General features: G+C 42.0%; 1 protein-coding gene and 1 long non-coding RNA gene across 3 annotated transcripts; both read right to left on the reverse strand.

Moving 5' to 3' along the window:
* Positions 1 to 716: 716 nt before the first annotated feature.
* Positions 717 to 21484, reverse strand: LOC104871198. Of its 2 annotated transcripts, XR_782784.1 has the most exons (4): positions 21426 to 21484; positions 21047 to 21127; positions 2261 to 2343; positions 717 to 774 (listed from the first exon to the last, which is right to left on the reverse strand). It is a non-coding gene; the product is annotated as an uncharacterized LOC104871198 (long non-coding RNA). The 2 variants fall into 2 exon arrangements; XR_782783.2 differs by lacking the exon at positions 717 to 774 and having other exon boundaries at positions 2200 to 2343.
* On the reverse strand, positions 10641 to 20445 carry Cby2 (chibby family member 2). The gene is given in 4 exon segments (XM_010637038.1): positions 10641 to 11763; positions 11765 to 11944; positions 11947 to 11991; positions 20359 to 20445. Coding segments are annotated over 4 exon segments (1362 nt in total). The 5' UTR covers positions 20413 to 20445; the 3' UTR covers positions 10641 to 10680.
* Positions 21485 to 23498: the final 2014 nt, after the last annotated feature.

The raw sequence follows: 23498 nt of genomic DNA on the forward strand, positions 1-23498 counted from the left end.
AAGTTGCTCAAGTGGCCTTGAACTTGTGATCCTCCTGCCTCTACCTGCCAGGTAGCTGGGATTTCATACTTGGCTAATTGCTGTTATATCTAAACCACCATGATTGTAGTAATTAGTCAGGGTAGCCTACATTAATACACTCGCCTTCCAGAGAAACCCTTCTATAAGAACACAGGTATCTTCCTGTCTTCTGCACTGACATGGAGAAGCAGTCTGAGCTTGTTCACCTTCTACCTATATGGCTGCTCAGAAAAAGGACTCAACTCAGAAAAGGCCCGTGAAGCCTTCCATCTTGGCATGCTACTAGAGAGTTTATGAACCAGTACTTCGTGTAGCAGTTCCCCCCAACCCCGCCAAACCTGCCCTCATGGGAAAAAGGGGAGGAGCCACTGTCAAAATTTCTGAGATTCCGCATTGAAAGAGAGGAAAACGCAAAGGAATAAAATCTAAAGCCCCAGGATGTAAGACCACCAGGGACCTTAACCAAACGTTCTGAAGAACTACTGATCAGCGACAGCGAGACAACACCCCAGAGGAACCAAATGAGCAGCACCAAAGAATGATGTTAAACAGACCTTTATTAAGTTGACCAGGCTGGGCTTAAATTGGCAATCCTCTTGCTTCAGCTTCTAAGAATTCTAGAATTATAAGCATGTACCACTTTGCCCAACAAATTGATCGTGGGCATCCATCTTCTGCTCTTCCTAATGTCTTGGCCCATTTTCAGGCTTTGGATGAGGGTTTAATGGTACCACTGATTTCCTGCTTTGCCAGCTTGTAGATAGAAAATTATGGGACTTCTTGACATCCATAATTCCATGGGCCACCTCCTAGTCCTATTAGTTCTATTCTTGTGGATAATCTTAATATATTTTGTAAGAATCTACTGTGCATAGTAGATGGTGTACAGACACATATATGATTATATCTTCCTATGTTGTATTACATGCATGAAGTCAAAGATAATTCCTCACTACCAAAAAAAAAAGGCCCTTTAAAAAAATCACAGATAAAATTTCTCTGTCCTCTTTTTCATTCAAATAAGTATCACTAGCTTCTTGTCTGGTCATTGTTCCATCAAGAAAGGCCAGTGAAGAAGTTATATGATCTAGCCATGGTGTCTTGTTAAAGAGGCCTGTGCAAATCATCTCTGAAGACAGAACTTCAAAGCACAGATCTCCAGGTAAAAGCTTCTGCAGCCATTGAGTTCCAACAAATCAGACAAATCAGATTTCCAAAAGAAATAAGTCCTCCAACTTCAAAGATATATGTGAATGAGTATGAATGTGTATATTCAATCTTCAGTATTGATTGTGTATTGGTCTCTATTCATACGCAATCTTGAAAAAGGTTATTTTCTACAAACGTATAATCTACAAACTCTAACAACTAAAACAGCAATAGAGCCAGGGATTTAGCTCAGTGACACCATGCCTGCCTCACAAGCACAAGGTTGTGAGTTCAATCCCCGGTATCAAAAAAAAAATGATAGAATAAAATAGCACTAAATCCTCAGGGCTACTGAGGTGGTGATAGAAGCCACCATGAATCCCAGTGTTGAATTCTATCTTTTCTAATACAGTAATTCTCACTTCTCTGCCTCTCTGCTTGGGATGATACATTCCTTCTCATCTGTTGTTAAAACAACAAAGACTGCTGAGAGTTACAGAAGAATGTGCAACTATATCCAGTCTTAATGATTTTAACTATCAGACTATTCTGACATTTTGAACAGAGAGTCTCATTATCCAGTGCTGATGAACTATTTAGCTAAGATCATGAAAGCATAAGGTTTTCAGCTAAACAGACAGCAGGTGAATGACCATCATCTCTGCCCTCCACATATTTCCTTGGCTTTTCACAAACTGAGCACTCAATGGATACCAAGAACTATCTAGGGTAATGGGAATTTCTACATGGTCAACTTTGTCCTTGAGAAATTTTCAAGCTGGGAGGATGGACAGATACATAAATAAGCTAACTGTTCATAATATAGTGAGTGATTTTGGTATATAAATGTTCATAGTTGAAGTTGGGGATAGCAAAACACAAAACAGGGGGACCCTTGACTTCATCTTGACTTTATAGGAAAGCTTCCTAAAATATACAATCTTTGAGTTGAGTCTTGAAGAATAAGTAAGAATTGTGAAGTACAAAGAGTTCAAAGAATATTCCAGGAAGAGAGAACTGTATGGGCAAAGAATGGTTCCTAGGTGGCTAAATTACTACTGCACATGGCAGCGGGTAGCAGCAGACAGACCTGGTAGGAGGAATGTGACCCAAGCAGCTTGGATTCTATTCCACAAGCCTTCTTCTCATCATGGCGTGAGCAGTATATGGCACCTGCAGGGAACATGGAAGTAAATCAATGAGGCTCCTGATACAGTAGCCATCTTTTGAGTTAAGGAATGAAATCTACCTGCACACCTGTAATCAAATCCAACATACTGGTTAGAAAGTTCACTAAATGAAATAGAGAGCCATTAAAAGCTTCAAAGGAGTGTTATGATATAGTCAGAGCTGTATTTTAAACTGCTCACCTGGCTGCAGTGTGAAAAATTGATTCATTTAGGATTTGACCATAATAGTTTAGTCAAGAGCCATTGATGTCTTAACTGGGTCAGCAATCAAACAGATAAAGAGGACAGGTTCAAGAAACAGGGAGGAAGTAAAATTGACCAAATTTAGTGATTTAGTACCCATGGGAAATAAGGGGGAAATGAGTTTAGGATAGCTCTCTGGTTTCTGGTCCAGTATTGAATGAAAGCATAAATACGTAAATCTATTTGGTTTAAAAGATTGAGATCTTTCTTCATTCATCACACCGCATATATTGAAATAGAGGTTTTCTTTTTAAGACTTCCTACTTCTGATGAGCAAAGAAAACACTAAGGAGATCTAGAATCTTCTCCTCTTTCTCAAAGTCCTATATAAATGCCAGGGCCAACATTCATAAAAAGACAGGATGGAGCAAAGGAAGGAAGAGGAGAAAAGAGGGAGGGAGAGGTCAATCTGGTTTTTTGTGTGACAGCAAGATATTAAATTTTCCTTAGTTTAGGGCCACCTTGCCATTTGTAACGGTTTAGAGAAAAATTTCTCCCCGAAGCTTATAGGTTCAAAGACAGACCTTTGGGAAGGTGACTGAGTCATGGAATTGCTAATCTTATCAGTAGACTAATCCATTGGTAAATTCACAGATGAATGAGCTATTAAGGAAAAAGCAGTTAGTGTGTCACCAGGGCATGACTTTGAAAAATATCACTTTTTTCTGACACTTCCTTGTTCCCTCTGCTTCCTGGCCATTAGGAAAGATACTGAGCAGTCCCTAGCAGGTAGGTACACAGTCATGCAGAGGGAGAACTTTGGTAATCTGGATAACATTTACAATATGGAATAAGATTTGGGTCAGTCTTCCCAGTCCTATCTATAATAATAGCTTTATTATAGGTTCACATTCCACTTTCCCTACTTAAGACAGATTTTCTCACTACATTGTATTATATCCATTTTGGGATCATTTTTAGATGCTGATTTTAGATAATCTTGGAGAAAAATTAACTAATTTGAAACATCATTAAATCCCAGGAGCCTCTAAAATCAGACAAATGAATTGGGCTGTAAGATCATAGTTTTCCTTGCTAAATTGTGTGATGGTTAATTTTATTTATCAACTGGGCCATGGGACTCTCATAGAACTGGTAAAATATTAATTCTGAATGTGTTGTGGTCTGCATATAAAATGTCCTCACAGCCGAGCATGGTGGCTCACTTCTATAATCCCAGCACTCAAGAGGCTGAGGCAGGAGGATCACTGTGAGTTTGAGATCAGGCTGGGCTACATAGCGAGTTCTAGGTCAGCCTCAACTACATAGTGAGACCCTGTCTCAAAAATAAATTAAATAAATAAAATATCCCCCAAACATTTATTGTGCTGAAGGCTTGATCTCTAGTGTAGCAATATTCAAAGGTGGGCTTTGGTTGGCGTATGAGGACACTAAACTCATCAACTATTAGTTCAATGATGACTTCCTAGCTGAATAAGAAGTGGAGTCTAGGTAAGAGAATGAGTCATGGATGGATGACTTTGGAAACTCTGTGTTGTCCCTGGCCCCTTCCCCTTAGGCTCTTTTATTCTCTCTGCTTCCTGGCTGTCATGAGGTGAACTTCTTTCCTCTGCTGTGCCCCTCCACCGTGATATTTCTACCTTGGGGCCAGTCAACCATGGACTGAAACCGTTGAACCCTTTAGCTAGAATAAACCTTTTCTTCCTTAAGTTTTGCATGTCAGATATTTTGCTCCAGCAGTGGAAAAGTGACTAACACACCATCTATCAGATTTTAGAGGTCTAAAGTCTTTCTCAAAACAACTAGCTCCTTTGCCTCTACTCTTCAAGAGAAATCAGATCCCAAAATAATGGTTAGGCTTTTGATTCTTGAAATAAATGACGCTGAGCCCTTTGGATAACATTGGTTACATCACCTCCTAGCTCTAGAGAGCAGCTTTCCGAATAGTTTTAAATCAATGTAATTTTAGATAGTCTAAATGGTACCATCATTATTTTCTAGAAAACACAAAGTTCAGAAAGCTACATACACCTATACTGAGTACATCAGGGCCTGGCTGTCTCACATACTTGGCAGGGCTGATTTCAGATGATACTAACAAATTTTGGATGCCTCTAGAGCTACCCTGAAATTCTCCTTCTAAATAACAGGCTTAGAAGGCAAAGCAGCAAATGCAATTTATTTATCTCATTTGTTTCTTTCTTTGTTTTTGAGACAGGGTCTCACTATGTAGTTGTGACTGAGCTGGAACTCACTATATAGCCCAGGCTGATCTCAATTCACAGTGATCCTCCTGCCTCACCTCCCAAGTGCTGGGATTACAGGCGTGCGCCACCATGCCTGGCTCTATTTACCTCATTTAAATCAGACAGACAATGGGAGAATTTTTATTATGGACTGGTTATTGGATGATATTCCAAATTTGTGATTAATTTGGATAGCTAAAATAACACTAAAACAAAATGTTTTAATAAATTATTTATAGTGTTTACTTGAGAGAAACTTCATCCCTCTCCCCCCCAAAAAAGTTGAGGAAACTAAATAAAGATTGGCCATCAGTTGACCTGTGAAAGCTGCACAATGTGCTATTATCTATTCATATAACTTATATTTGCCTGTGTTTATGAGGAAATTTCTACTATATAAATATTTACTTCCCATTCACCACATATCCACTTCAATTCATAGAAGATTTGAGTTTGTAGCAAATTAGATGATCTTTTTTTTTTCTTTTTTGTTTTTTGTATACCAGGGATCGAACTCAGGCCCTTGCACTTGCGAGGCAGGAGCCAGAACCACTGAGCTAAATCCCCAGCCCTAGATGATCAATTTAAAAAAAAAACAAGTACCATGATTACAGTCTGGTTGCAACACAGAAAAATGGGCTAGAAGTAACCCTGTGGACTGGACAGAGTAGAGTTTTAACAGTTACTCAGCAGACAATAGTGGCCAGGACTAGACTTGCACCTATGAAATAGAGCAAAATATATTTCAAGAGCTGTTAATAAGATAGATTCAGCAGTTACCTGGTGATTGCATGAATGAATAAAGGCAAGAAAAAAGATGGAGATCACAGATCATAAGCCCAGAGAAAGTAACTAGACACCAAGAAGCTTTTTTCCATCCTACAAAGCATCCCTTTGACAAATGACCTGTTTCTGAAAAAAGATTTGTACTTAGCATTTCCACTGAGCAAGAGTTTCCAATGGAGAGCTCTGAATCACCCTATCTGCAAAGAATAAAGGCAGGCTTCTGGAGAAAAAATGCCATAAATTAAACAGGCGCTAGTCTTGACAGCATTAAAAATAATCTGTCACCTGCTCCTAACTTTGTTCTTGGCTACAGAGGCCATTATTTCACCGAACAAAGAGGGTAAGAAATCTGGAAAGAACTGTGTTACCCAGAGAGGCTGGTAAGAACTCCATTCGAAGCAGACCTGCATGTGAATGAGGAAAGGGGCAGGAAGCTCCAAGCACAAGCGAAAAACAGTCCAACTGAGGCTCAAAATTACGAATGGAAAGAAAACCAGTTTCCAGCAGCTGCTCTTGATATGTCCAGAATACCCTGAAAATTACTTTACTTCTCAGTAAAAGTCATTTCCTAGCTGAAAAGTCAGAAATTCAACTCTGAGAACAATAAACTGATACTAACTTAGGAGATGAGGACTTAAGGGTCTCTGACTTCCTCCATCAGACACCTTATCCTAGTCTACCTTCCTCTGTGCTGCTTCCTGTGCTGCCCAGAGTTAACGCCAGACTTTGGCAAACACTGACTCCATGCAGAGTGCAACCACTCTAGTTTATGGAAATTTCTTTAAAAAGAAAAACGTTCAAGAATGGAAACTGAGCATACAGAAACATGCAGAACATTCTTCAGTTTTTTCTTAAATTCTGGTTCCTATTACTGGCACATTCTGCTAAACTCAGGGTGATTACTATAGTTTAGACTTGGCTAGAGTGTAGCCACAAAGGTCCATGCGTTGCAGGTGTGGTCCCCAGGGTGGTGATATTAAGCGGTGGGGACCTTTAAAAGCTGGGGGTCTGGTGAGGGTATTTTAACACAGCTAATGTAGTTCTGAAAAGAGACTTGTTATAGAAGAGCAAGCCTGGCCACTTCCCAGTGTCTTTGTCTTCTTACCTGGAGACAGGATCTGTCCACATCTGCTCCTGCCACATCTTGTGCTGCCGTCTGTCATGAGGCCTCACCAGAGCCAAGGTGATGTGAGCTCTGTGACTGAGTAGTGAGATAAATGCACCTCTTTCTTTTTATAAGCTTTTCTTTTGAAAGTATGATAAAAAATACAGTGAATACTAAGGATTTTCTTATGGTAAAAGATACATTGCGTTCATCCCCCTCAAAATATTTCTCCTCACTTCAAACACATTTATCCCATTGTTCTTGCCACTTTCTATGAAGCAGTTCTGGAAGTCCTCTTTCATGTCTTTATGAGGTAAGATTAAAAAAAAATATATGGTGCATGCTACTACTGATTGCCATTACATGGACAGACAGGTGTGTAAAATTATTGTGGTGTGTTTTCACACACTGTCTTAGTTACTTTTCTTTTCGCTGAGACAAAATACCCAACACCCAGAGTTAAAGGAGAAAAGGTTTATTTTGGCTCATAGTCTGTAGAGGTTTCAGTTCATTGTCAGCTGTCTCCAAGGCATGGTGGCATGGCAAAGGAGCATTACAGCAGAGGAACAGTCCCTGGCAGAGCAGGAAGGAGGCATCCAACAGCAAGCTTCCTTTTCCATTTGTCCCATCCAGACTACAAGCCTTTTGGGTGGCAACACCCACACTAAGTGTGGGGCTTCCATTATCCACACCCATAACTATGATAAACCAATTTAGTTATCATATACTTTTAATCCTAGAGTCACACACCCATGATCCAGTCACCTTCCAAAAGCCCCATGCATAAGCTTTCCCGGAACATCTAGATAGAAGCCACAATATTCACCTTCACCCAGTCTGACACCATGAACGTCTGGTTTTTCCCCAAAGTCAGAATGACCATAAAAGGTAAACTTCTGACTAGATTCAGGACAATGCAACTAAACACACTCAGGAAAGGAGGCTTCCAGAACTTCAGAAGTGGCAAGAAAGGTGGAATAAGTGTGTTTGAACAAAACGGGAGCACTTTTAGGGTGAATTAATAATTTGTCTTTTACTGTACTTGTTACTGTAGTTTTAAAAACATTCACTGTATGTTTCAATCACACTTTGTGTAAAAACTTAGCCTCAGGTATTTCATTATGTTAATAGAATAATTAATACAATGACTATCCTTGCACCTTGCTTCTGGTTTTCCTACTGAAATCTCCTCCTTAAAATTCTGGAGTTCTAGTTTCCACTACCTAGTTGTTTTAGACTGTTAATGTTCTTCTCTATTAGATACAACCACCAATTTAAGGCACTAAACAGACAAAGGGACAGGACTATGCCAGTTCAGAAGCAGAACTGAACTTGATTGTAATAACAGACAGACAGACAAGCCAAAGGCCAATGAGAGAAAAGAAAATGTTTTGCTGTCTAAAAGCAAGAACTACTCTGCAAAAAGAAAATAGCACTGGCCACTATAGAAGGACCTAACTCTGCACCAGAAGGCAGACATAGAACTAAAAAGGAGCTGAGATACTTGGAGGAAACTTTCCTTTAAGAATGAAATTTTATTCTACCAAAGGTTAGATGCCACAAACCTATGACAGATTTCACTGTACAGTACAATGAAAGATTGTTTTGAAATGTCTCCCCCACTACATAAAAATTCTGTTTTATGATTTGTCTTGCTAATTTTTCATTCATTTAGATTCTGTCTGGGAGAGACAGTTGACACTGTTAAACAATATTAAGTTCTGTGAGCTCCCTTAGAGAACTGTGGGAAAACATTCAACTGCTGTTATATAAATTAAGCCTAGTTAAATATTTGGGACATGAAGAGAGAGTGTATGTCTTTTGTTTTCCTATTGTCTAGAATAACAGAAACAATTTGGTTTTGTCATCTTGACAAGTTCCAAAATCTGGAGAAGAGGCACCTGAACCATTTTTAAACCCAGTTTAGAGATTAGGAAGTCAGCAATGTGACCTAATAGAAGGAGTTTGAGATCTGAAGGTAGTCTATTCAAGTCCCAATTTGGCTCTTCCAAGCTTCCTAACTAGCAAATCAGCTGGAGTTCCCATTTCCATCACTACTGAAGAAATAATAGTGTCGTCTTCCAAGATGCTATGTGTGATATCAAGTGAAAAGTAAGGCACAAAGAGCTCCACAGGGGATGAGTGACTATCTTTTGCTCACTTCCTGGAGTGTGTTCAAGTCTCAGAAATTTAGCCAGCATTAGCAAGGTACTAGGAATAAGGATATTCTAGTCTCAAACTCATGTCTGCACAATGATCAGCTTTTCTGTTAGCAAAATAGGTTATTTTATGTACCTATGCATTTATATCCATTAGTAGTGAATGGATTACTATACTGAGAATGAGAAGATTTAACTGCTCTACTGCAATGAGTCTGCAGCACATTAGAATCACCTGTGGAATATCTAAACATCCCAATGCCCAATCACACCCAACACTAAATCGGAATATCTGAAGCAGTGTAAGGATCAGTATTGTTCAAAGAACCCCTCAGATAATTCTACTATAGGGCAAAGAAAACTCCTTTATATAGTCACTTGAGGCTACCTTTTGACACGTTTCTGAAGTATGGCCAACTTCAAAATGAAAATGAAAGACCAGGATGCCAAATCTTGAGTCCCTGTACCTTCTTCCAATGAGCCTGGTAGTAGCCACTTGCACTGGCTCTTGTGTTCAGTGGGGAAGAGTGAACCCAGTGGTAGAAGGTGAGCCTGGAGTCAGGCAAGCAGAGGAGACTTCTGCCCAAATTCTATGATGAACAGAAATGGTATACAGAGAGATTCTAATCTCAAATAGAATTGGACAACTTTAGTTTCACCAAAGATAAGCAAATTTCTTTAAGTCAAAGTATGATTGTGGATTTGCTGGTGGAGATTGTAGCAGGATTTCCCTTATGGAAACCTTTCTTTTCTCAGAGCATTTCAAAGACCAGGATTCAAGGAATACATTTTGAGAACATTACAGCAATGTCGAGATTCTTGTCCTGCAGAAGACACTTAACAAAGTCTATAAACCTAACTGGAGGTCTGCTGGTTGTTACTGGTATCCATAGAGACCAGGGATGCTGGAAAACACCATACAACTCACAGGACAGTCTCTACCACAAGGGTTATGTAGCCCCAAATGCCAACAGTGACACAGTTGTAAAGCCACGCATCTCTTCTCCCACGGGCCTCTCCCTGTTCTTAGAAATAAATGATTAGGATACCAAGGAAAGATAGGGAAAAAATAGAAGAGGAACAGAAGAAGATAGGAAGGAAAAAGGATGAAATGAAAAGGAGAAGGTGGAAATAAAAGGCTGGAGAAAAGGAGAGAAGAAAAAAGTCAGCTTCTTAACTGTCAAAAGTTGGAAGCAACCAATATGTTCTTCAGAAAGCACTGGTAAGTAAACTGTGGTACATCCAAACGATGGAATAGCATTCAGCACTAACAAGTAATGAGCTATCAATCTAAGAAATGACGTGAGGGAAATTAAATGCATATTCAAGTGGAAAAAAGGCAATGTGAAAGGGCTACCCACTGTACAATTCTAACCATATGACATTTTGAAAAGGGCAGAACTGTGCAGGTGGTGAAAAGATGAGGGATTTGGGGGGGTGAATAAAGGGAACACAGGATCTGTAGGGCAGTAAGATGATTCTATACAAACCTACAGTTGTGGACAGGTCACACATTTGCCTAAGCCCAAAGCAAGTGAACCCTGATATAAGCTATGGACTTCGGTTGATAATGATGTATCAATGTAGATTCAATAATTTTAACAAATGTATGCTCTGATGAGGGATGTTGATAGCGGAGGGGGCTATACTTGTGTTAGAATAGAAATGCTTGGGAAATTCTCTGTCCTTTCAGCTCAATGTTATGAACCTAAAATTTCTCTAAAATTAAAGCTTTTTTGGGGGGGAGAAGGAAAAAGAAGCAAAAGGCACACTAGTGGTGGGTGCCCCCAGTCTCCATGGCCTTTATTGCTTCTCTGAGTTCAGGAGGCTGTGTGCCCGCTGTCACCCGCAAGCTGGTGGGCCATGGCCAGGGGAGCAAGCAAACGCAGGGGACCCTTCGCCCGGTGAATGTTCTGTGCCTGAACTCGGTGTCCTCCTTGGCTAGGAAGTTCTCGCACCCTGCTGGGCTTCTTGGGATCCTTGTTCTTGGCGGGCATGAAGGCGTACAGCTCCTCGATGATCATCGCCATGAGGGCGGTGACCTCGATCACCGTGTCGATGACCAGCAGCTGCTGCAGCTTCAGCTTGTTCTCCCACAAGGCCTTGTTCTCCTCTTGGAGGGCGCCGTGCTTCTCGAGCAGCGCGTGCAGGGCCCTGTTCTCCTGCAGGAGGCGGTTCTCCTCGCGCAGGGTGCGCAGCGCCTGGCCCCTCTCCCTCAGCAGCTGCAGTGGCCCCGGGCTCGCCTTACCCTCCTCCTCCCTGGATGGCCCCGAGAGGCTGCAGATCAGCTCCCGCAAGGCGCGCAGCGTCTGGGCGTCCTCCTGCGGGGTCGCGGGACCTTTGGGCTCCTCGGAGGAGGAGGAGAGACCTGGGCCCTGGTCGGGCAGTAGCCCCGGGCTGTGGGGCTCCTCGTGGGGAGAGGGGCCGGGTGTGCAGCTCTCCACGGCGGCTGCCTTGTCCTCAACCCGGGCCCAGTAGGCCTGGCTCTGTGCCAGCAGCTGCTGCAGCAGCGTGCGGTTCTCTTCGCGCAGCAGCTGGAGCGAGCTGCTCTCCTTGCTGCGCTGCGCCGGAGGGGCCGCGGGCTCCTTCTGCACCGCCTCTTGTGAAGCGCTCTCCTTGCGAAGCAGAGGCGAGGGCGGCTGGCTGTCCTGGCATCCCACCGTGGCCTTGTGCTCCTCCCAGAAGACCTGCAGGATCTTGTTCTCCCTGCGGAGCGCCCTGTTCTCCACGCGCAGGGCCCGGTTCTCCTCTCGCAGGCACCTGCTCTCCTCCTGCAGCAGGTACTCCTAGGACAGCCTCTTGTGCTGCAGCTTATGGTGCAAGGAGGAAGAGGGAGAGAAGTACGGGGACTGCGGCCGGCAGTTCTCATTCACCCACCGCCCGTCCTGGAACACGACGGTTCGTGTTCGCTGAGCTGAGCTGCACGCGCGGAGGGTTGTAGTCCAGCTCCAGGTCGGCCTGGGAGGTGGGGCGCTCCATGGGATCGAAGGGCGCCGAGGAGAAGCTGTTGAGGGGGTAGGAGTGCTGGCTGACGACCCGGCGACTGAGCCCGGGAACAGCGGCCTCGCGCGAACAGCGAGGGGTGTGCTGTACAGGTTGTGGAGCTTCAGGTAGGGCTCGGCGATGCCCCTCTGAGGAGAGAACAGCGAGCAGCTTTAGTGGAGCAACCGAGGCACCCAGAGGACCAAAAGGCCAGGACACTCCAGTGAGCCGCATGGGGCATGTGGTCAGGAAAGCTCTGGCCTGGCCATGGAGGGCATTTTTGCCTCTTGGGGTCCTCACAAAGCGATACGTCAATGCGTATTATTCCAACCAGCTCCGGTCTCTAAAGCCCCCAGGAATAATGAATTAGGTTCCTGCAAGCCTCTGGTCACAAGGTTTTTGCCAGCTAATCAATTCATGACCCTGTTCTACGTGTGTGTTTAAAGACACTTTAATTAACATGTATGACTGATTCATTAACGTGGAACAGATCATTAACCACCGTCACTCACGCCTGAACGCATATCTGGCATGAGTTTCCCCCATAAACTCATCTTAGGCCCTCTTGTTATACAGGAACACCAGACAGTTCAGTTCGGCAGCTCTGCACATGGGAGCCATCTTAAACAGTGACATCACATACGCGTGTGTGCGCAATACACACACACACACACACACACACACACACACACACACCTTTCAAAGATGTGACACTAGTAAACTCCACAAAGAACTCTATTTTCCAAAAGCTCAAATAAGAGAGCTCCTCAGCTAGAGACATGACACCACCCAGGTCTAACAATGGCCATAAAAGTGCTGTGACTGTGATACTGGGGTTACATATTTTGGTGAGCAGGCAAATCCATAAACATAAAATCCAAAAATAATGAGATTCAGATTCATATGGTGGAAGCTAAAGGGATAGCTCTTGGAATCAACTAAATTATTTTGTGTCTGACTTCATCTGTTGTCAAGAATCTGGGCAAGTCATCAGACGTTCAGTATCTACAATTTTTAATTGGAATACCTTGTACTTTCTTGCTTCATGTTTTAAGGATTAAAAGAGGTAAAATACAAAAGCACTAAGCATGGGCTCTGGCACATTCCTTCACCCTGGAAAAGGAGCAAACACTGTTTCAAGCTGCCCTACCCACAAGTGTATACCCACGCTTGGCATGAGGAGAGGGGCAGCATTGATCACCCCAGCACACACCCAAATTGCTGTGTCCAAAAGACATAGGTATCTTTGGCCATCCCAGCCTTCCCCTGTGGTCCATTAAAGCTCACCCTACATTCTCAGCTGCCCTGGAGTTGGCCTATCACTTGCCCTTAAACATCTACCCAGCCCTTGACACAGGAAAAGGTTCAAATCTGAGTCTGGCTGATAATTTTGGAAAGAAGAGCATCATTCCAGATTTATCACTGAGGGACTGGGGTTCAAAACGAGGGGATGAGGACAGTGAAAGGCATTTAGGCATTCATACAGAGGATCTCGTGATGGTGGCTGTGATCTCAAAGCCACAGAGGAGGACCAGACCTACACAGTTTAAGTCCAACAGGCTAGTGGATTCCTGGTGGAGATGACTAAGTGAAATGCAGATTTTTGAGTTGTCCATTTGGGAGTTCGATTTTACCTGATCCAGCGCATGGGCCAGGAATCTGCCTTTCTAACCAGCTCCCTCAGTTGATTCTGTCAGCATGTGGTCAGAAAAGCTCTAAGCCAGATAAAAGTCCTGTTTTCCTATATCACATTACACCAGGGTTAAAGACCAAGAAGTCAAGACTGAAAGTCACAGCCTTCTCACCCTGATTCTGTCACTGATGGATGGTGTGAAACTAATAGACTCTCTCACCCTCTCTGAGATCCAGATGTCTGTCTAGTGAAAAAGGGAGAGTCGGGCTGCATGGGCTTAAAGGTACCTTCCAACATTAAAAGGCAGCAGTATGTACCTGTAAAACAAGAACAATGACATATGCCCTGCTTCACCACTACTGTCAAGATTGAATTGGATAATGAATGAAAAATGTTTTTTAAATTGTCAAGTGCCTTAGATATGTAAGGTATTTTTATCAAGAAAAACAGATTTCTCTAGTGCAAGAACTATGAGATGTATTCAGAAAGAAGTGAACAGGTATAAAACACACTGAAGAAGAGATTACAATTGCAGTAATGAATTTAAATAAAAATAAGATTATGATAGCTATTTTTGAATATGTCAAAAGCATTTCATACAAGTATATCAAAACACTGTGCAGATATGAATTCTTCATTTCCTAGGTTATTTTCACAGTTTTACAGAGATAGAAGGCAGAAAACAAGTCAAGCTACCCACATTGTGTATGTGTATATAGAGAAATGTAATTTGCATGGTTATAAAGTTAATTAAAATTCTTTAAGACTCAAAGACTAGGTAAATAGAAGACACAGTTCTATTCCATTAACTTTGCAATAAGCACATGCCATTAACTTTGTAAGGATATGCTCAATCTTCCGGATAGCAAGAGTGTGAGGGCATTCTGCAAGCAGAACCTTATCTATTTTCAGTAAATTCAGCTTCCACGGATTTCACATTTTTCAATTGGAAAAGCACATCAGCTGCTGTAGCTGATCTGTGATCAGACTGAACCTCACTGTAGATAACCCAGCCTGGGTGTCCAGGAAGGTTAGCCAAGTCCTGGAAGGAAAGAATCTTGAGGAGGCCTCTCCAACCCTGCACAATCTAGGCAAGGATCCCTTTCAGCAGGATCTGGATCCAGAAGACACTACCATGGAAAACTGTAGTTTTAGTCAACAGTGTATATCCTAATCCTGCTTTTAAAAAAAAGGAAAAATGAAGCAAGTTATTTATTCCTAATTTTATTCTACATCCTAAGCATTCTACCCACATAATTTATTTAATCTTCACAACACTGGCCTGTGAAATATTATCACATGCGGATAAAAATCCAAAATGCCAGGGATTTAGCTCAGTGGTTCTGCTGCCTGCCTTGCAAGTGCAAGGACCCGAGTTCGATCCCCAGCACCAAAAAAAAAAAAATCCAAAATGCTTCAAAATCTGAAATTTTTGAGCACTAACATGTTGCCACAAATGGTAAATCCACACCTGACCTTTGCGACAGGTTTCAATCAAAGCATAGGTACACTAAAATTATTGCATGCAATGTTTTCAGGCCATATATGTAAGATATATATGAAGCATAAATAAATTACATCCCCAAGATATCTCATTATGTGTTTATAAATATTCCAAGATACAAAAAAAGTACAAAATCTAAAACACTTCTGGTTCCAAAACTTTTGAATAGGAACACTCAAATCTAGATTCTTACGTACAGTGTAAAACATACACAAGGAAAATGCCACGCATCAAAAAGTACTTGAAGTATTTTCAAAGTCAAGATTACTTTTTTTCCTTGATTTTTTTCCTTTTTCCAGCAGGGGGATCAAACTGAGGCCCTTTCACTTGCAAGGCTGGTGCAGCACCACTGAGCTAAATCCCGGGCCCTCCTTAACTTCTTAATAAGGAAAATTTCTGACATACATGAAAGCAAAGAGAATAATCGAATAAATTTTAGTTTACTCATCACTCAGCCTCACTAATTATCAAATCAAGACCATACTTGTTTCTTCCAGACTACTACGCAATCCCAAAGCACTAGTTTATCTAAAGACATCAATATGTATCCTTTCAAAGAACAATACCATTGTCACCCCTTTAAAATTTAACTACTATCCCATTACATCAGCAAACAGTCAGTGTTCAAATGTTCCCAGTTGTCTCATGGTTCCTTTTTCTATGACTGTTTTATTACCATCAGAGAGACAACCCTTCTTGATCCAACTAACTTTCAAAGAGGAACCACTGATGTATTATACCTGTTCATCATTGTATCCTCTGTGGCCCTTAAATCCCACCATCCATCTGCCTATGTTCTACGTGCACATGCTGAACTAGGTACCTGAGGCCTTTCAACTATACCTTCAATAGAAACACACTAAAAGAACCTTAAGATGTGGCAGATTCCCAGCTCTGGACAACCTAGTATTTGAGTTCTTGTCTTCCTTATGTGTCACCAGGTGACTTTGGTCGCATCCTCTTGCTCTGAAGTTTGTATAGTTTGTTTGCCAAGTTTGTATACTGTAGAATTAGAAACATTATCTCCTTGTGCCTTTTGGTCTAACTTTCTCTGATCTGATGGATCTGTGTTTGTAGACAGGTCTCTAGCAGACCTATTTTAACCTACATGGTTGGTATCTTGTCCTCTCCCACAAATGACCAAATTTCCCAAGCAAAGCTGAGACTTCCCTCTTCTGGGCTCACATTACCTAAGCCACAAATGTTGCTAAACAAATAGGTCTCATGCTTCCTTATCAGGAAACAAATCTTCCCAGGAGAGACTGAGCCCTGCTCTTGCTCCTCTTTTCTCCTACAGGTCCAAGAAGGTGGCCACATGCAGTGGGACCTTATGACTCAGTTTCTTAACTAGAACACTTAAGCATCTTTAACATTTTAATAGCCATGCACTCATTTAAACAGGAACTTTATTGTCAGACAATATGCTGATTACTTTCCATAGTCATCTGCTATATCTTACCCAAAAGAAATGAAATGGTTCCACCTAACATGGCATAGCTAAGAAAAGAACAGAGCCAGCATTTAGAATCAGGATATTTGACTCCAAATTCCATCCTCATTCTAGCACTCCAGGTTGTCCATGGAATACATGTGTTAATACCATTACTTTACATTGCATCCTTTCCTCCCCTTTCCATTTAGTTATATGAATAAATTGCAATAACCTGTGGCTAGTGAACTATCCCTTATTTTTCTGACATCTTTAGTCTTGTGAACAAGAACCACATATGTGACATGCATGGAGGCTTAATGAGTCCTTGCCAGTGAATGAATTAACCAAAATACTCTAAAAAGTTGGAGAAGAAACTAAGTTGAACTGAATAAACATGTTAATATTCTACTATTTTTGACCTATACAAGTGGCTTTTTTTTTTTTTTTTTTTTTTTTTTTTTTTTATTTTTTTTTTTTTTTTTGGTCTTAAAAGAACAAAAAGAGGCCCTGGAATGAGGTCTGAGCTTAAAAAACAAAAACAAAAAACCCTGGGTCACCATGAAAAGGTTCTCCTAAGCCCAGAAGGCAGGGCCTATGGCAGCACAGCCCACTTTTCCCACAAAGAGTAAAGAAATATAATTGGTGAAGTTATAGCCTCATTTCAATCACATTTGAAACATGCAAAACAGTGGCAGTGCAGAGCTGTTGCCACATGATGCAAAAACTGTACTAGTTTTCCCGTACGAATTCCACAAAGCTTCAGGTCCATCTAGGTGTCATCTTAAAGGAATCTACCCCTAGTTGTACATCTCATCATCTTGAACCCATAATCCAATCAAAGCAGAGGCCCTAAATTCCCATTAGCTTTCAGTTCAGAAGTCCAATGGTTGAGGGTGCTTGAGAATCTCTTTGCTTCTCTAAATGCTGCCTCTGACATTCTTCTTGCTTCCTACTGTTGTAAGAGGACAAGTGACCAAGACATATCATGTAAAGGTACAAGATCCCAATGATAAATGTAACTGTATTGTTTTCTTTAAATGCACTAATAAATTTAAGGGCGGGGGAGGACAAGTGGTAAGTAAGCTTCCATAAAGACCAGAGAGCCAGCTTGACTGGTAACACAACCATTCCTGGCCTAAACTGCTAATGCAAATGCTGAATAGGTTTCTTTTCTAAAAAGGTCTCTCCAAAACATAGCATCTGAGTCAAGCAAACACATGCAAGCATAAGGTCACACACAGCCTCAGCCTGTGTATGCAACCAGCTCCTTCTCAGTAGTCTTCTCAGCCACTGGTATTACTGGGTTGGTTCCACAAGCTGAGCTAATCTGCTCTGATAACCTTGGCCCTGACAAGAGGTCTGCGCCTGAGACATCCTGAAAAGTTTCTCCTGAGCCTAGGAGGTAGAACCTATGCTGCCCAGCCTAAGTGTCCCATGAAGGAAAGGATTGCCTCATTCCTGATCTCTGAAAACCAGAGATAGAGGCCCAGTAAGTGAGGAAGAAAAAGGCAGACTCTGTGGCAGAATGAAATGTGAAGTTGTTGCTGCAGGCAATATATTTGGCTCAGAGGCCCATCACATCTCCTGCCAGGTGTTAGAAAGGCAATCAAGAAGCTCTGTCCTTAGGAGCAAGGAATGTGCTCCCAGCTATGACAGAACAAACTGTAAGCGTTGGAGCCCTGGGCACACACACTGTCCTCATGGGTGCCAGAAATCCCACCCATGGAAGGGAATCTTTCCTTAGCATACCCCCCCTTCCTTCCATCTCCTTTATAGATGAATAGCCCCAGAAGGAAAATGGCTGAAATCACCAAGAACTGTGTGCCCTTGTCAGATCACTGACCTCAGACCTAATGAGGAACACTGGAGAAGAGCAGCCAATTAATTCTAAGGAGACAGGCAGAGGACAAAAGGGAAGTGATAGCACCAGAGTCTCTTACAGGAGACCTAAAAAACAGGAGTCTGTGGGTAGAATCTTCTGGGGTACAGTTAACTGAAGTTGGTGGCCTCCCACACAGAGTACGGGGATGAGACCACCCAGGCTTAGCTGACATGTATGAACGCGTCCTCGAAATATCAAGTGTTGGAAACTTAGCCTCCAAAGTCATACATTAATGGGATTTGGAGGTGGGACCTGCAAATGGGAGCTGATTCAGTTGTGAAGACTCTGCCATCATGAATATAGTTCATGAAGAAATAAGTTATTGCAGGAGTGCCTTTTTTATGAAAATGAACTCTCTGTGGCTCATTTGCTCTGACTCATGATGCTCTAAAGGAGCGTAAACAAAGGGGAAAGAGAAAGGGTAATAGGGAAGGACAAAAGGTACAAGGAAGGTGCTGGCGGAGCTCATTCTGGCCTGGTGTAGATCATTAATAACCTAGCAGTAAATGTACTTCAATGAAACTCAGAGCGCACTGTGGGGAAGAGTGCCTGTGAAAACCAGACTCATTACATACAAGAGGAATCAGGAGATTAGTTCACTTGGGCAGGAAATAACATTGATGGCTTACAAGTTAATGTGCTGGAGGGAAATAGTTTTCAGAAAACACAAATATTTAATGTGAGGAATAAAGATGGGAAATCAATAAGACCTGAGAAGACCTAAGGGTGATAATAAATAGTAAATCATAGGTATCTGCAGTGTAATTGGAGAAGCCAAATGTCCAGAAGGACTGGGAGCTGGGAACCAGAGGCACTTACTGGGGATGGAGCTGTGGTGATTCCCTTCCAAGATGAATGGACTTGGTCTCAGAACAAAGCTGCATAGGGCTGATATAAGGAGCTCCTTGGGGTGAAAGATAAGATTGGGGGTACAAGGTGCTATTCCATAGAAGTAAGGGAGGAATCACAGAGCTAAAATGAGACCTGGCTTGGCACGGTGGTATGCCCAGCAGAGGGCATACCTGAGCATTGATCGGAGTTCAAGCTTTAATTCCAGTTCTGCCCTTACTCAGGGACTTCCCAATTCTCATACCTGTGAAATCTCGTCCTCAGACTTGCACACAATGCCATCAGTGCTCAGTCAATATTTCTTCCTCCCCTGTTTCCCATATCAATCCTTTCCCCCAAGCTGTGCACCATCTCAGTTGGGGAGGTACAAGGAATATATCAGGTCTTCTCACAGCCCCAGGGATGGTTTCAGATCATCTACCCACAGGCACTGCTCCCTTCCCCCAGAGAACCAGTCCAGAGCATCCTGGCAGGTGCCACCTACCTTGTGCCACCATGGCAGGTGTATCAAAGGTTGCATCAGTTGATGTGGGACACACATGCCCAGGTTGATCCCCCTCATCCCCCCACCCCCCACCTTCAAGGACCCCAGCAGTGGCACCAGATCAGCACCACAGGAAGTGGGCAGCCCCAGAATAAGCTCCAGCCTTCTTAAACCACCTGTTCTCCTCCTTAACCTCCAGGCTGTTCCTGGGAGCTGGGGAAAAAGTTGTGCTAGGGGAAGATGGATGAATCTTTCCAATTTTTTGGTCACATGACCACTTTCAAATCCTATTACCACCCCATCCCCAAGTTGGTACCCTCTGCTGAACTCTTAACACTGCAAAGACTAAGAAGGAATCAAAGACTCTGAAGGAACCGAAGCAGTATACATCTTCAAGAGGGTAGAAGTGGCCAATGGAACTCAATTTGTGTTTCAACTAGGAAGAATCAGATCTGAAAAAGTGCCTGTAGTTTGTTATCATCTATCAAACGATCAGGAGAAATTTATCTAATACTCTGGCTAAGCTTTATGAGCTGAAACAAATAGGAAACTAGTTAACCATTACAAAATTACAAGGGTAATGTGAAAACAAACATCCAGAATGTTTACTTGTCTATAGTTTTGCCTCCCATCTAATATATTTGTCTACACTGTTATAATTACACAGATTGAATGCCCACTGGAGACACATCTTCCTTGTACACTTCCTTAGGTGAAAATTTTAGTAGTTACCTCTGTACTGGCTTCCTCCATCCTACATTTCACCCCCTCTAGTTGAATGGCCATGGTCTTCCAATGGAGCCTTAGGTGACTCTGGAGAAAGCAAAGCCACCCCTTTGTGACATAGCAGCACTGAAACATTCCAATCAAAAGGACCTACTAAGAAAATGACTGGTTGTAGGAAGAGACCTGAGGATCCCAAACCTTTCTGGACTTCAACAATTCATTGGTCTCAAAACACACAGAAAACAAAAACTACTACAACAACAAATACCCATGTTTCTTACAGCCTGTCTTTGGTGGGTAGCAGGGCTGAATTCTCTTGAAAACCCCAAATGACTCTGTACACTTTGGTCAGTGTACTAACTTTTCTCCTCATGGATTCATTCTTATACATTTGACTGGGCCTTCAGCTCTAATCCTTACCCCTCAGAAATCCAGGGTGGTCACCAGAAGTAAGCCTCAAAGGACCTCATTTGAGAAGGTTTATTCAGAGTATGATAGAAAATAGAAAGCACTGGGTTGAAGGGTCTTATCAGCTCATCTAACTCAAACCTCTACATTTAAGGCTCAAGTCTCTCAGTCAGTGACAATCAACCTGACTTCTCTGCTCTTTGGGAAATATTTTGCTAGAGTTTTGAAAGAAGTAAGTTATTTTGACTAAAACTCATGGGTTGCATCCTTCCGAGATTATCCCTACCTGAGGTAGAACCACATTGATTGGAATTTCTAGGCTTTCAGATCTGGTATCTCCTTTTCTTATAAAATTTGGCCTTCAATGCTGTAGAAAAGAGAAAATAAGGTTTTTGCTTCTAAACTCATCTTCTGAGCTTCATCTACTCACTGAAATACATGATAATTTTCCACTGATTTATCCCCTTCTTGTCAATTATGTACATTATGAAATCTGAGTCTGAAGGTATGTGTAGATGATATAAGATTCTTCATTGATCTTTGCACAGAAATTAGCACAGGAATTATAGTTAACCTAAAAGCCTTTGGACATCTTTGAAGCAGAAATAATTACACCTACTTCCTTACCTAAGACTATTATTTTTATCCCAAACAAAAAGCCATACCACTGTGAGATGCCAGGTATACATCCTATGCAGAAATTGGTCACCAAAGCACTCAGAACATTCCAGAGGTGACATCACAAAATAATTAGGTGTTTCCCAGGGCTCATAGTTCTCTGAGTATCATAGGTGTGAATGAAGCATCTGACAGCCAGGAACAGTTTGCTCTGGCTATGATCACAGGGCCGGTCAGTGTCAGTGTGACACATAGTGGCCCAAACACTAGCCCCGTGCTTGGTCATCCCAGATGTCTCTCACATCTTCACTGCCAGCCTAGGTTGAGACTCCTATCCTTCCTCCAGAACACAGATGGCATCATTTAAGAAGGAAGAATCACCCTATAGTCTCAGCACTCTGGGAGGCTGAGTCAGGTTTACAAATTCAAGCAACTTAGTGATTTAGCAAGACCTTGTCTCAAAATAAAACTTAAAAAAAAAAGACTGGGAATATAGGTCAGGGCAAAAGCCCTGGATTCAATCCCCAGGACTTTTTTTTTTTAAGGGAGAGGGGAGGATACAAACTAAGTTCAATTCCATTCTAATATAACCTACCTGGATTTAGCATCAGATCCCAGAAACTGGAGGCTCAGCCCCATGAGACTTCCTTGGCTTCAGATACCAATCACAGGCCTGGCTTCTTCTACTCTTGACTGATCAGCTATGGACCAAGAGTTCCTATGATCCCCTCCTTGGGTAGAATAATTTTCTAGAATGGCCCAGGGAACTCAGCAAAACACTTACGATTCAATTTTATTATGCGACAACTCAGTAAAAGCCAAGTGAAAAAGATACATAGGGCAAGACATGGGAGGGTGGTGTGGGGCTTCTGTGGTTTCTCTAGCACCACATTTCTAGCTGCTCACCGTCCCCAAAGCTCTCTGAATCCAGTTTATGAGACTGTTATGGAGATCTCACTACATAGGCACAGTTAATTAAATCATTGGCCATTGATAATTTAGCTCAATCTCAAACCCCTCCACCTTTCCAGAGATTGGGGGGCTAAAAATTCCAGCTCTTCCATCTCCTGGTTGGCTCCTCTGGCAACAATCTCTGGCCCTGACATAGTCACTTCATTAGCACAAATTAAGGTATGTTACAAAAGAGCTCTGTAAAACACTTATGATTAGGTAATCCCAAGGGTTTTAGGAGCTTTCTGTACCAGGAACCAGGGAAAAAAACAAATACATATACTTTTTTTTTTTTTTTAACTGGAGATTGATCTCGGGACCTGTGCTTGCAAGGCAGGTGGTGGAACCACTGAGCTAAATACCCAGCCCTACATATATCTGTTATTATACTATATGTAGAAACTGCATTAAGATCATAATACCTAGTCCCTTTGATCTCAATTCAATCAAATCATTCATCTTTGGGGCTATTAGTGGGAATCCTCTTGTATGTACTAACTCTCTTATAACCTTGAAAGCCCCAATTCTGCATTATAATGTTTTTGGGATTAGGAAGGAAATGGTGGTTCCAGGTCAGCAGATACAGAGACATTGACACTTCCACACTCAAGTTACAAGCAAACCTTGTTTTAATAAAATTCAAACCAGATGTAATGGCACATGACTGTAATCCCAGCACTCTGGGAAGCTGAGGTAGGAGGATCACAAATTTGAATTCAGCCTGGGCAACTAGGTGACTTAACAAGACCCTGTCTCAAAATAAAAAATAAAAATGGCTGGAGATGTAGCTCAGTGCAAAAGCCCTGGGTTCAATCCTCAGTACTGATGGAGAAGGAAGGAAGAGAGGGAGGGAGGAAAGGAGGTATGGAGGGGGGAAAAGAAGGGAAGAGGGAGGGAGGGAGGGAGGGAAAGAAAGAAAAGAAAATTTGTTATGCAAAAATTCAAGTGTATACCTACAGGAAAACCAAGAAGGTAATCAATTGCATTACCAAAGAATTTTCTTTTAACAAAGAAAGTTTTCCAAGGGTTTTTGTTTTAATTTTAAAATTGTGGTTACAGCTGCATAACATTTTAACCATTTTAACATATGGCTCGATAGCGTTGAGTATATTCACATTATTGTGCAGTAAATCTCTTAGAAGTTTTTCATCTTGCAAAACTAGAACTCC

This window comes from Fukomys damarensis, unplaced genomic scaffold (genome assembly GCF_012274545.1).
Source record: "Fukomys damarensis isolate Sample0158 unplaced genomic scaffold, DMR_v1.0_HiC HiC_scaffold_38, whole genome shotgun sequence".
NCBI classification, from domain to species: domain Eukaryota; kingdom Metazoa; phylum Chordata; class Mammalia; order Rodentia; family Bathyergidae; genus Fukomys; species Fukomys damarensis.